We start from the raw sequence: 14,457 nt of genomic DNA on the forward strand, positions 1-14,457 counted from the left end.
CATATCACAGAAGTCCGGATATAAAATTTCGTTGGTCTAGCTCTTATAGTCTCTGAGCACTAGGCGCTGATAGGGACGGACAGACAGACAGACAGGGCTCAATCGACTCTGCTATTGATGCTGATCAAGAATATATATACTTTATGGGGTCGGAAACGATTCCTTCTGGACGTTACACACATCCATTTTCACCACAAATCCAATATACGCCTATACTCAATTTGAGTATCGGGTATAATAATGAGAGACATCCTCTGGATTGTCTGAAAGTAGTTTTAGGAAAACTAACATTTAAAAAAAAATGTTAAATCGAAGTTGCATACATATGTATGTATATACATACGTAGCCGAAAAGACTCTGGTCTGGTCAAGACTATACCAAATGAAAAAATAAAAAAAATATTTAAAATTTATGTACATAATAATTCATTTTAATGCTAATTACATACATAAATATGCACATATGTCGTGGGATCCGCTGGTCTGGCATACCGGTATGTACATACATATATGTAAGTATATGTACATATATATGAACATGTTTTGATGTAGTAGTAAATTCATAGTGGAACTTGTGAATTTAAACGAAAAATAAAAGTACATACTATATCTGAGACAGCTCAGCTTTGAATCATCACAGTTTCTTCTCAGAGCTTGTTCAAGTCTAGTGCATTCTCATTTTTCATTCTTAGCTGCTGTTTTTCGTGTGACTAAAAATTAACAATGGATGAGGAACAAATGTGGAAAGGGTTTTTCGTGAAATTGCACGAGCTCAAAATGAATCCACCCACAGAACACGAACATCAGTAAGTTTAATTGATAACTAGATATATAAAATACATATGAAAATATACATATTTACATACATATGTATGTATGTAAACATAATAATGCACAAGAATATGATGACATGTACATTATCACAAATAAATGTATTAATGAATATTTTTTGGAATCGTTCTGTTTCGATATCACGCCACATATCTACATACTTACATATGTACATACATACATATGTACTTAGGCACCATGAACTTAGAAAATAAACAGAAATAAAGAAATGTGACTCACACATATGTATGTATGTACATATGTACTTAAAGATTTATGGTAGTATGTGAGTACCTAACCATATCATACAAATGATTACTCTATTGGGGAATAGAGTTTACGCTTATGGCCACATGACATTAGACTTTGGCAACTGACTAACTGCAAACTAACCATCTCTGTTTTTGCAGTTAGTCAGTTAGCAAAGGCTTTTATATGGCAATTACAAGAAGCATATTAATTTTAAGTGTCCTAATTGCACTATATGCTGCTATGAATTTTAGATTAGTATTGCTAAAAAAATAAAGAAAAGAATGAGCCGATCAAACCAAGCTGAGCTGCGCTGACGGTGCGAGACACATACATATGCGCAAAGTGGCAAAGAAAATGCCCATGGATGAAGCTTTCTGGTCCCAGAATCTAATAACAAACGTAATTACACGTAAGCGTCGGAACTTTTATCGGAGGTTCCAATTGAATTGGTGGTTAATGCGAAAAGAGGGGGGGATTATGTTCGGAACACGATCAAACCATGTTTTGCTCTCACTTGTCACGAGTGATGGGAAAAACATAAAGAGAAAGAGAGAAACCACAACCGTTTATTAAGTTTTAATGTTAATTATTGCACATATTTTATCCTCTTTCCTGCTGACAACATTTTTTTTGATAGAGAGAGAGAGAATAAGTTGGCGAGTGGAAGGGGTTGCATAGCAGTTGCAAATTTCATTTGTTTCTTCTGGCTATAATAATTGTCCAGATTCCTCAATCTTCTCGATATGGTCAGTCTGTATAATTGTGTGTTATATGTTTTCCGTATCTTTAAAATTGTTCATGCCACAGATTTTTGTCCTTTGTGGGGGCGGGGCCACATTTTTTAGTACACTTGTAACAGTCTAGATTCAAAACTTGGTTGCTCGATCTCTGAGATAGACATATGTAGACTATATCGACTGAGCTATTGATGATGATCAGAAATATATACATACATATGTATACTTAATGGGGTCTGAAACGGAACATCCACCACCAAACTTGTTTAGAGGAGGATATCAAATAAATGACATTGCTTTCAAAATAATAACGCACGTATTTGTTAATAATTAAATTAATGTTTATTGTGTATTTTTGATCGGAGCTGCACTAAAGCTAAAGCCTGTTACGCGCGGATCTCAGGCAGTAACGCAGGTCTCCTCCCGCCCAATCGACCGAAAAGCGCTGCCGCATGATGCGCGACTCGTCAAACGAACCGATCGCTAAATGTTAGACTGATATACGAGAATAAACTAGAGCTAACTTGCTAAAAGAACTAAGCATGCATTCCAAATATAAATACTAATAGAAAGTATACGGTCCTGGTGTAATATTTACTGATGGCATCATACACAAGAGCTGTATTCTAAGATCGGACGAACTAGCGAGATATGGAGTGTCTTCGTTATATAGAGGTCGTAAAATTCCTTTGACCACTTGTTTATAAACCCTAGCACAACCATGTCCTTGTCAACAAGGGTAATAATCTCAAGAGAATCACCGCACAGGGTCTAAGGAGCGAACAAGGGGCTGTTACGATAAAATGTCATTACTTTACATTTCGAGGCATTAAGGTTAATCAAGTTTGCACAACATCATGACTGAAAGTTGAGATCGGAGATCGGATTGCAAGCGGGATTGAAGTGAAGACACAGAGCTTAACATCAGGTGTTGCAGGTGTGGAGTTACAATCTTCTAAAACATTTTAGGAATAACGGATAATTTCGATACGCCTCTATAGTTCTTTGCATCAGACTTACTACCTTTCTTATGGAGAGGAATTATAAAAGCCAGGACTTGGTAAAATCACTGGCTTAACTAGTTGAATCTCATGAACCAGCAAGCCATCATTTTGCAGGAAACTGAAAATGCCGTACGACTTCGGTAAACCGTATGGGTATAGTGAGTGGAAGGGGTTGGGCTAACAGCACTATGGTCGGATCCGATACAAAGCACAGATCAAGCAATCGACCCAAGGAACTTTTCACATGGTTGACTTGAGACAGGAACAAAGTCAAGTCGTGACATGGGCACTAGGTTACTAGACTTATTTACCGAAGATCAAACCATTCCTGCCAAATTGAAGTCACCAAGAAGTATCTATCATATGACAAGTGCTGCTCATAAATTATAAATATAAATAATAATGCGAGCAAGCAATTAATGTAAGGAAAGCGGGAAAAAACCGTTTTTCACACAGGAATTGCAATTCTTATTGAACCTAGACTGTGAAGTGATCCGACGTGAAGTTTGAGTCCACTGCAATTAGAACCCACCCCTCCTGCACGACGAGACAAACGTTCCTTTCTAAAAGTTGTGGGTCCTGCCAATACTTCGGAAGTCGGAACCTCGATACTGTCCGGAAAAAGAGTGTTAAGTCAAGAGAAGAAATTGGATTTTTGAAAGGTTGGAAATAGAATGAGAAGATGAGGATGGCACATTTGTTTGATTCTGATTTGGAAGAGTTATGGGTAGCCTATGGCATCCACAATTTCGAAGATATGAACAAGAAAACCAAAAAGGCACAATCATAGAGAATGACCGTATCTATTAGATTGCCGTTTTTATAACACACCGAATCACTTTTTTTTGGGAAAACTAACTAATCTATTTTCTGTGGCTACGCAACCTCAGCCAGGCGCTTACTAATTTTATTTGTCTCTCACACGGTCTCCCTCACGGTCTCCCAGTGGGTGCCCTCTGGTGAAAGGGAGCTAGATAGAAACACACATACTGACTGAACATTGGCCATAAATGTCGAGGAGAGGCCCTTGCCGCATCTCTCGCTCGTTTTTGATTGTTTTTTAAGGAAAAATAATTGTTTAACTTTACTTATTATAATAAGTCAAACATTAAAAAACGTCAAAGCTTTCCTTTTTACGGTTTACATGTATCAGAATGAAAATTAACCGAATCATTCAATGGAGCCTTAATTTATGACAAACATTTTGAAATGAGTATAAAGGACTGAGAAATACATAAAAAAAAGTGTCTTTCGTTTGTTAAACAATATTTAAAATTTCTATTTAATAGGTTACAGGATGGAGACGGTGGGTTCTTCGAAAAGTTTGGTTCGCTTTTACGACAGAAATCTCAGTTAAATGAAAACATTTTAAGAACACCATTGTCGTCTTTAAAAGAGGATATTCAAATAGAAGAAAACGAATTAATTATAGAGAAGCCAAATCATGCGGATCCCATTGATACATTTGTGGAGGAAATTTTACCTCCTTGGGCTCCTACAAATGATATAGGTGATACAGTTTTTGACTCTGGAACTGTAATGAATGTAAGTATATACATAGTAATCTTTCAATATCTTTTAATTCCCATTAGACTTTAAAATTAATAATGTTCCATTAAAAATTTAATAATGAAATGCTGTGGTTACTTAAATACTCTTGAAAATGTATGAGAAGTATCACCAAAATCATCAACCGTACTGTTTACACATGTGATGTCAACACCATAAGTGATCTCTCTTTTATATAAAAAGTCGTCGGATATTTTATTCAAAACATATGTGTCAAAAATTAAATGTCTGACCATCGAGGGTATTTTTATTTGTTACTTAAGCATATGAGACGGGGGTTGGCTACGCTACTTCCTTCTACGCGGTTACTCATTCTCTCTCTCTCTCTCTTTTTCACACACTCATCCTAGTTCAGTGCGCGCACCTTGTAGAAAGGATGCAAGAAAAAAAACACAGCTGGTTTTGGTGTGAGATTGGACTTTAAAAACTTACCATGGAATCCACTCTGATTGAACCCACCTACAAATTAGAAATTTTGTATCAAGTAATTGATTGCTAGGTGTATGCTGGTCGCTCCTAGGGCGCACCTACATACTCATTCGACATACTCTCCGCTGTGAAGTGCTTTTCCAATTTCCCTTTGGTGTGGTGGTTGCTCGACATCAGTCGTTCTAAATCTTTACTGATATGCAGATTCAGCAGCTTTTCCAGTGTTTTGAGTAAAATATCGGCCTCTAACCCTTGGTGCTAAGTTTTCCTGCCTTGTGATGGAATACAAATCCGAGATGTCTGCCATTGGTTTAAGAACCTTCGCTTTTCGGATATATTGGATCAGCTTCCTATCTACCTCATCCAGCTTGGCCCCTCCAACAAAGTTATGAGTTCTGCATCAGTCATCTGAGGGTCAGATCTTCGTTACAAGTCAGGTTTTTTACCCCGTTCGGCCAAACACCACAATCGAAGGTAGGTGTTTGAACAAGGAGCGCTATTATTATTTTTTCAAGGGTTGTAATAATTCCTAGCAGACGAATTTAAACCTATGTAAGAATTAGCTGTGCAAAAGAAAAGTCGATGGGTGCGTCTGAGTATTGCCTTGATTTTGTTTCACAGCTAAGAAAGTAAATGAACGCCGCATAGTTCAAGCTTCGGAAGGGACTTTTTCTTTAGACTTAGAAGTGAACAATTTCACTGCGACCTGTCCAAGCAAGCAGAAGCCCTTAATAGGTCTTAGGTCACGTCAAGAACTTCTATCTTAAGTTATTTGTTATAGCGCTCATCCTATGTGCGCTCTCATACACGCACACACATATGTAACGTTCTTACTTCTTATAATCCATTTCGACCCTTCAGTTGGTCAGTCAGCCAGTCCTAGAATATATATATTGTTACGTTTTTACTACGTGTATTTTCATATTGAGGAATATGGACAGAGAGTTAATTTTAGAATTACTGTAGACCTTAAATTAAATACATATGTATGTATGTATGTACATATGTTGTTCCAAACAACTTTGAGCCAAGACTGAGTATTCTCAGTCAATACTATTGACGCAATACGGCATAGCAACCCAATCCTCGGTCTACTTGATCTGCCTATGCGTAACAATATAAACTTCTCAGGGCCAGCGATGATTCTTCCTTCCATGAATTGCAAACATCTATTTAAAATCAATATACACACAGAGTATACAAATATGATTACCAGGTATATTACCAGGTATTTATATCTGTTTCTTTCGGTGTTCTCGGAGTTTAGTCAACGTAAACCAACAAAGACGTATCCGCAGAAGTGGAATAATAATAATAATCAAAGATGTGTATCATTGCTCTATAATTATACATAAATATGTATGTATACAAGAACATTCATATGTACATGCAACTAGTATAAAAAGAATTGAAATGAACATGTGTGTACGTAAAAAACATATGTTTAAATTATAATGTATGTACAATACATATCTACGTATGTATTATTCTTTTTGCTTTGTAAACACAAAATGGAACATGTTCCCTTACCTTCCAAACTGAACCATTTTTCCGCTTTCGATTCAAAATTGTTTTCACATTGACACATATGTATGCATATGTTATCTATATGTACATCCAAACATTTGTAATCGTATTGAGGGTATACTTTGTATACCCAGTACTTGTAGAATTTAAAGGTATTTTGTGTTTATACAAATGTATGTTAAAGCAAGAAGGATGTGTTTTTGATCATCTTCAAGGAACCATACATATGTGTTGTATGTTATGTGTTATATGTAGCTCCTTAACAACAATGTTATGTTTACACTTTTCCGTACATTAATCCAGGAAGATCCAGATAAACCAGTTGCATAGGTTCCTATAAGAAAGATCTTTTTTAACTTTTGTTACCAGTACATAAAAATATGTAAAGATTGTGATACCAATCCACCAAAAGTTGATGGGATCTTGTTATTTGAACCGCTAAAAATCCGGCATTTTCCTCCCTTTGGACATTTCTTTTCCGATTAGATAATTTACTTAGGGTATTTGTTTAGATTTTATATATTGTACGCACAAAGTACAATTACTGGGTGTCTTACATTCGAAATGTCTATTAAAGCAATCTCATTTGTTTTTCTTCTCATGGTCAACGTCAAGATATTTCGGATCTGGCAAATACTTTTGAGACCGTTGGCCGCTATTGTACTTGGGTACGCAATCTTTTTTTATATATTGCATGTAGACTGAAAGAAGGTGGTGATTTAAATTTTTTAAAGTATTTTTCATCGCGTTCAAAAATACGTATTTTCCAATGTGTATACATAAATTCCACCAGAAGTTAAAAAATGAGTTCTTTATCGTTTCCACGTGATTACAAAGAGAAAAAACATATGAGAAAGATTGCTTCAACGCAATCATTAAAATACCCACATGAAAAACGAATGTGCATTTTGAATAGAAATGGCAGCATATCAAGTCAGCACTTGCGTGGCGTACACAAGCATTTACTTGATTCTCATGCGAAGGCTGTTTGCCACTCAATGACTGTAAGTATAAATGCAGGTGTATAGTGTAGTTATTTATTTAGTTACTTATCTTTTAGCCTTTTGGATAGAAGCAAATCAAAATTATTTTCTAACAAGAACTATAATATTTAAAACAAAATTCAAACCGAACTATTACAGTTAATTTATACCAAATACATCAGAGTAAACAAAAAATCCAAAAGTATATACATATATTTTAGGATATATATATATATATATAGACATATAATATTAGGATCCGACGTATTCTTGATCATCATTAATAGCCGAGTCAATGTACCGATGTATGTCTGTCCATCCGTCCGTCTTCATGAGCTACTAGATCTTAGAGACTACAAGAGTAGAGCAAGCAAATTTTGTACGTTCAAAACGCACTCTGCGTTGTGAATAAATCATTGAGGATGTATATCTAGCAGATTGCTGAATTTAGATCAGATCGAATTATTATTATAATAACAAATAAATTACCTCCAGGTGGCTCCTGTGGTATCACACTGAATCATGTTTAATCAAGTAAAAAATTACGAAATTCTGTGGTATCCACAATTTTGAAAACACGATATGTTTGTAAAGGCATAAAGCTTAATATATTCTTTGTTTATGAACCAATTTTCTTGCAGGTTGAAGATTTGTATGAAGAAATTTTATTTGAAATTTACAATAATATTGGATGCGAAAATAACGAAGGACGCATAGAAAGTCTTGTTGGATTTGCACAAGATGCATTCAAAATACCGAACTCGACGCATTTGGAAATTTCTGAAGTTGCCGTGCGGAAAGAACCGCCAAAGGTTAGACTTAATATCGAGATTATAAAGGCCGAGAATTTACTGTCAAAGGATTCAAACGGCTTATCTGATCCGTTTGTGACATTGTACTTGGAATCAAGGAACTCTCATCGTTACAACTCATCTGTTAAGCCCGCTACACTAAATCCAATATGGGAGGAGCACTTTTCATTGTAAGCTTATACATTTTTACCCTTTCACAATATGCTTAAATTGCTCCGAAGCACAGAAGCAAACATTAATAAGTAAACTAGCTATAATTCCCATAATATAGTGGCCATCTTTTTGAGCATGACACTTCCACCTTTTGCCCCAATTTTCAACCCGGGCATATGGTGGTGAAAAAGATATAACTAATATGAGTATATTTCCAACTCCAGCAATCTAGAGTTCCTTTGCTTGTCACATGTATTTTTTTTTTTGTATTTTGCATCTTACAGAAGTCAAAGAACTATTATATTCTTTATTTTGCAGCCGAATAGGCAGGTAAATTAAAATTTGAGGGAAGCAAGATTAAGTAGACTTTTGTAGTCATGCCGGATTATACTACGGAACCTAAATAAAACGGAAATAAAGCCCTCCTAGATTATAGAAAATGACTCTTTGTCTCCCTTTGTCAAACCAAAATACGAACCGTCGAAACGTAACAATATAAAAAACATATTTTTTTCATTTCTTTTCCGCACTAATCGTTTTATCAATAAAATAGGCCCATGATATGCATGTTTCATAGTGAATCCAACCGGAGTAAAGCCTTCCCAAACTGTGTCAGTTGAAGATATATTATAAGAAGGTAGCCAAGGTGCAAGAGGTGAGAGCTAGGTGCAAACAAAACGGCTGCATAGGCTGCTGCCGTCAGGTAGTTCTTGTAATAATTGTTTATTTGTTAAGAATACAAGTATTGATATGGGGGAAAATTTGGTTTACTTGGCTTTATTCGTTTGGCTGTTATGGGCGGCGAAAGTCACTGATTATGAGTATGTACTCACTTTTGCACTTTTTATACAAATTAAAGTAAATCATAATCATAATTTTCACAAATTATATTTATACATATATAAATATTTATACATATAGACAATGTTTAACGGTCTTCTTTGTGTATTTTGGACTTAATTGTTTGTTGGGAGGACGTCATACATATAGTTTACCATCACTTCTAAAGACTTTTCGATCCAAACAATCATATTTAAAAAATTGGGACCTTTGTGAGCATGCACTGTGGCAAATTGAAGGCGCTTTTTAACATTCATGATGGACAGCAATGGGCTTAGGCCCCCTGGTGAAGATTCAAGGTATTATGTACGCTGAAATGTAGAGAGACATTCTGAGTAACAATTTATCTGGGGAATATGCCGATAATTTTTCACTTGCCAGGATATTTTAAGAGGACAACGACCCGATACATTGCTGCAGGATAGTCAAGTCGTGGCTTAACCATGAGGGAATCAATGTTTTGCAATGGACACCGCAGAGTCCCGACCTCACCCGTATAGAGAACTTGTGGGGAATTGTAAACCAAGTCGTTGCCAAAAAAAAAAAATTAGCAAATAAAAGGATTAGTGCCGAATTTTACAGGAAGAATGGAAGAAAATCCCTCCTCAACAGTGCGCACGTCTTGTAGATTCTTTGGTATTGCTCCACTTTTCTTAAGCAGAAAGGTCATCCTACTCAATATTAAAGTAATTTTATTTAAAATTCTAGGAATACTGGGCAAATTTTTAACTTTTTTAACCATTTTTTTACAGGTGGCTTAAGTATATGAGCAGGACATTTTGGAGATGGTTTTAGACTTTTTAATTATTTCGCTGACTATATATTTTCATAACTTGGTTATTGTTGTATTAGAACACTGACATATAGAACTAATTTGAGACAAAAAATGGGAGCTGTAAAATAAAAACTTTTCTTGATTTTCGTTTAAATTCTTGGTGTAGTCCTTATGGCTTAAGTGTATGAGCATGTATGGATATATGTATATTAGAGTGTGCCTTATACTAAATACAAAAAATTTTTTTTTCTAATCTAATCAGGCATACACTCTTATTTTTCCATTCCGTATCCCACTCAAAGCAATGGTGCAAGGCTTTTGAGATATTTTACTTCGTTACCGCCTTACATGTAAAATAGATTAAATATAGGTAAAATGTTCATCAATGTACGCATTGTCTTTTTCAAGTCTACTTTTTACAATCCGGGTACATTTTATTTATGCTCCTAAACGCAACGTAACAAAAATTGTCTTGCATCAATTTAACAGCTCTTTCTGCTGAATCAGTTAATGCCTTTAGTAATGAAAGACTCTTCTTGTAAGTAACTCATTAAGTAAGCTGGGTTAGTGCTCCACGATTAAGGTCACTGACTCAAAAAACTGTCACCAATTTTAAGGTGGAAATATAAGTAAAAATTCTGTTTTATATTTTCTAAAACATTCGGGGCTTTTTGTCGCCTGACACATGCACAACTAAAAATCGAAACGAAAAACAAAATAAATTCTTGCATCGAATCGAATCATCGGTGGTCGTTTGTCTGGGCTTCTTGCAACAGTCTACATACGTACCAAAAAGTGCACCGTAAAGATCTTCCATCGATGGTACATATCGGTTTCCTAAACTGGATCTATTGTTTTAGTCAAATTTATGACCATTCTTTCTTGTACATCAAAAGTAACGTCGTCATCAAAAAGTACAAGAATTGATATTTCATCATGTAGATACCATAAATGATGACAAAGTTTCTTCAAAGCTGTTTTTTGATTTAGCTTCATCAATACTTTCATATTCTTGCAATGATTTTAAAAAGCATAAGTCCTTATACGTTGCCTTCACAGTCGAGGAACTTTCAAGCCATGGCTTCACATAGGTAGATGCTATGAACAATGACAGGTCGTAGACAGCTGCGATTTCTTTTTTACTAAGCTTGAGCTGAGAGCTTAAATTCAAATTTTAAAGGTTTAAATTGCATCGCGCCAAGAGGTCATGCCCGTCTGATATCTCCACCTAGAAATATTATGGAGAGTTCAATTAACTCCCGAAAGTCTCCGCTAGCATAATTTTCTTTTAGTTTCGCTTGAAAAAACTCTAACCAATCATTATATTTAGAACCGGATTGAATTTTTGAAAGGTAACGATTTTTCCAAGTATCCTTAAGCTTTTGAAAAAGGGGAATATCTGGACTTCTTGCTATTTGCGTAACTTTTACTTCAAACATCCTTTTCAGTACAAGCTCGTAGATGTGATGGCGACAGGCAAAATATAGTAAATCTCTATCATATTTTTGCTCTAACAATAAGCTCATGCCGTTAAACCGACCAGTGTTTGATGCTCTTATGTCAAACCAAAGAAGTTGTACACAATCTTAAAGATTCCATTTGAGAACTGCATTCCAAACAGTTGTTGCTGGCTCTTTAATAAAAATAGACGAATAAGGATTAAAAATTAAATTTGACGCGAGTAACAAATAGCTTGCGTGTGTAAAATCACAACGTCTAACACCATTCGGCACGGTTTAATGTAATCTAAAAGAGCCAAAAGTAAAAGAAATAGAGATACATACTTTTACGTTTATGCGGTTCGTATTTTCCGGGTTGAGAATATAAAACAGAGAATATGTATAAGAATATATACAAAAAACATGGAGATAATGTTTTTTATCCCCGATCGGCCGACTAATTATTTCGAATTAAATAAAACTCTTGCCTGCCCTTTACATTGCCGCTCCGATCGCTAAGCGCAGCTTCGCTCGGCAGACGTGGGCAGGCCGACACAAAGCGGAGATGACAAAGAGCGAGCTTGCAGAGAACGCTTCGCAGGGCAAGCAAGCGCAAAGCTTTGACAAACGTTTGAGTTACATAGGCATTATAAACAATCAAAATAAGCGACTGAGGGCCAAGAATTAGGTGCTATTTGGCAAGCAGCTAATCGGCTGGGTTCTGCTCCGAACATTCACCCCCCATTGGAAGGCAAAGGCTTTCAACAGATCCATCCTGAACGGGCAGAACCGCTATTTTTCCAACGGCCTTCTGGAAGATGCTTGCTTTGGCGCGGCTGGCGGCTACCCTGGGATGATCGCCGAATGCAGCAATCGGCGCTTCTTTACAAAGGTGGCTTGTCGAGAGTACATCTTGTTCATCGGTAACCTCTGTAATTGCATAGAATGTCGCGAAATTTAGCAATGTAGAAATTTCAAATGTGGAAATTGGAATTTTATTTAGGGTGGATATTTAGGTTTTTGTTATATCAGAACACTTGTTTTCCACTTGCTCCTGGCACTTGAGGAGCTGCTTCCTGCATTGATGCGTCAAGTTATGGTACTCCAGCGTTGTGGGTCGAAAATCGTCAATTTTTGAAAAGCGGCAAAAGCTGCTATTAATGCTTCCTGAGACTATCCAATCAATAGCCGAGTCAATTGAGCCATGTCTGTCTGTCCGTCTGCCGGTCTGTCCGTCCCTATCAGCGCCTAGTGATCAAAGACTGTTTGAGCTAGAGCAACTACGTTTTGTATCCACACTTCTGTGATATGTCAATGTTACAAGTATATTTCAAAACTTCGCCCCGCCCACTTCCGCCCCCACAAAGGACGAAAATCTGTGGCATCCACAAATTTAAGGATACGAGAAAACCAAAAGCGCAGAATCGTAGAAAATGACCATATATTTTAGACTGCAGAATCTTAATTGGATCGTATTATTATTATAGCCAGAATGAATAAAACAATTGCATTTTTTCTCGCCCTGACTCAAAACGCAAAACATTAGCGCCTAGATCTCAGAGACTATAAGAGCTAGAGCTACCAAATTTTGTATCCCCATTCCTATGATATCGAAGCTGCACAAGTGTATTTAAAAACTTCGCCCCACCCCTTCCACCCCCGCTAAGGACGAAAATCTGTGGCATTTACAGATCTCAGTGTCTATTAGACCTGACTGTAGAGCTCTCACTGTTACAAAACTATTTGTAATTTTTCACTGCAGAACTCACTGTTATAAGCGTATTTCTTTTTGCTCACTGTAGAGAACTCACTGCTACAAGTTTGTTTTACAATTTCGCCCCACCCCCTTCCGCACCAACAAAAGACGAAAATCTGTGGCAGCCACAATTTTGAAGATAGGAGAAAATTAAAAACGCACAAAAACATAGAGAATGGCCATATCTACCACATTGCCGAATATTGCCTAATCCGAATCAGATCGGATTATTATTATAGCCAAAAGTAACAAATCAATTTGCAGTGGCTACGCAGCGCCCGTCGATACGTTCATAAAGATTTTCTGTCTCTCTCGCACGCTCTCTTTGTCGTTTAATGTAGCCATACTGACTGTATTATGTATAAATGTAGAGTTGCGGTCGCCGCAGCAACTCACAACGTCCCCCCTCATTTAACGGTACTTTTATTGATTCTTGATGCACTTTGCCAGTTCTTCGAAATTACGGCGTTATGACACTCATTTTTTTGTCATAGAGCCTGCGGGCGCTATGACACTTTGGGAGTGGTCGCCCTAGGGCTTTATGACTTGTACCCTGTTTTAATAGTATATTTTTGTATTTACAGGCCAATAACTGAAAACCCGCGTGAAGAAGTTTTAATTGTCGAAGTTTGGTACGTATAAATATCCTTTTTTATTCAGAGAGGTTAAAAATATAAAACATTGTAAGCTGGCATTCAAAGAGACTATGTGCACTTATATCACTATGAAACATCATATTTAGCTGTGAAATTGGGCGAAACCGTATGGGTACGGATGACCAGAGTAGCTTTCCTCAGAATAGGAAAAATTGGGCGAAAAGATCGGCAATTGCCTCTGATCATTATTTGGCGACGTATTACAAAATGATAGCGAGGATGGGTGTGCGGACGTTCTACGCTTACTATTTACGAAGCAGTAAAACTGTTTAGGGTCCTGAGACAAACGTATCCTGCATCGAGATAGGTAGTTCTTATAGCATTGAGCATTAAGAACTGAAAAGTTTGACCGAGCTATTACATAGCGAGAGTGAGAAGTAGGAGAACCAACTTCCTGAAATTTTTTATGAAGTCTTGATTTTAAGTTTTTTATGCTGAATAACTTTTTGGTAAGCCAAGGGGGTTTTCCAGATCTAATCGGAGAAGAAAGCGGGGCACAAGAATCAAATGTGCCAAAAGCATTGTAACAAATGTTTCTGCCTTTTATGACATCAGTGCAAAAGTACAAAGCGGACCAATCAAAATCCCTAATGACTCGGCTTTACGAAAGCAGCGGACACGTTCAGGTAGCCTACTCGACCGATCCAATACAGTTGGTCCTATATCTAGCGACATCTCGAAAGTAGGGTGGTAG

General features: G+C 36.6%; 1 protein-coding gene and 1 long non-coding RNA gene across 5 annotated transcripts in view; one reads left to right on the plus strand and one right to left on the minus strand.

Annotated features, from left to right (window-relative positions):
* Window positions 1-361: 361 nt before the first annotated feature.
* The window catches only part of LOC108154072 (protein unc-13 homolog 4B), a 32,183-nt gene continuing 18,087 nt past the window's right edge, over window positions 362-14,457 (plus strand). Inside the window, exons 1-5 of one of the 4 annotated variants that reach the window (XM_017284166.2) lie at window positions 362-494; window positions 693-806; window positions 4,114-4,369; window positions 7,974-8,314; window positions 13,692-13,739. In XM_017284166.2, the coding sequence (XP_017139655.1) occupies window positions 724-806; window positions 4,114-4,369; window positions 7,974-8,314; window positions 13,692-13,739 (728 nt within the window). In that variant the 5' untranslated portion in view covers window positions 362-494; window positions 693-723. Of the gene's footprint in view, window positions 495-603; window positions 807-4,113; window positions 4,370-7,053; window positions 7,354-7,973; window positions 8,315-13,691; window positions 13,740-14,457 lie in introns of those variants that run through there. The other 3 variants (XM_017284169.2, XM_033388761.1, XM_017284167.2) reach the window with 3 other exon arrangements.
* LOC117187048 lies at window positions 5,719-7,026 on the minus strand. Its single transcript, XR_004471843.1, has 2 exons — window positions 6,907-7,026; window positions 5,719-6,683 (listed from the first exon to the last, which is right to left on the minus strand). It is a non-coding gene; the product is annotated as an uncharacterized LOC117187048 (long non-coding RNA).

Source organism: Drosophila miranda, chromosome 2 (genome assembly GCF_003369915.1).
Source record: "Drosophila miranda strain MSH22 chromosome 2, D.miranda_PacBio2.1, whole genome shotgun sequence".
Lineage (NCBI taxonomy): Eukaryota > Metazoa > Arthropoda > Insecta > Diptera > Drosophilidae > Drosophila > Drosophila miranda.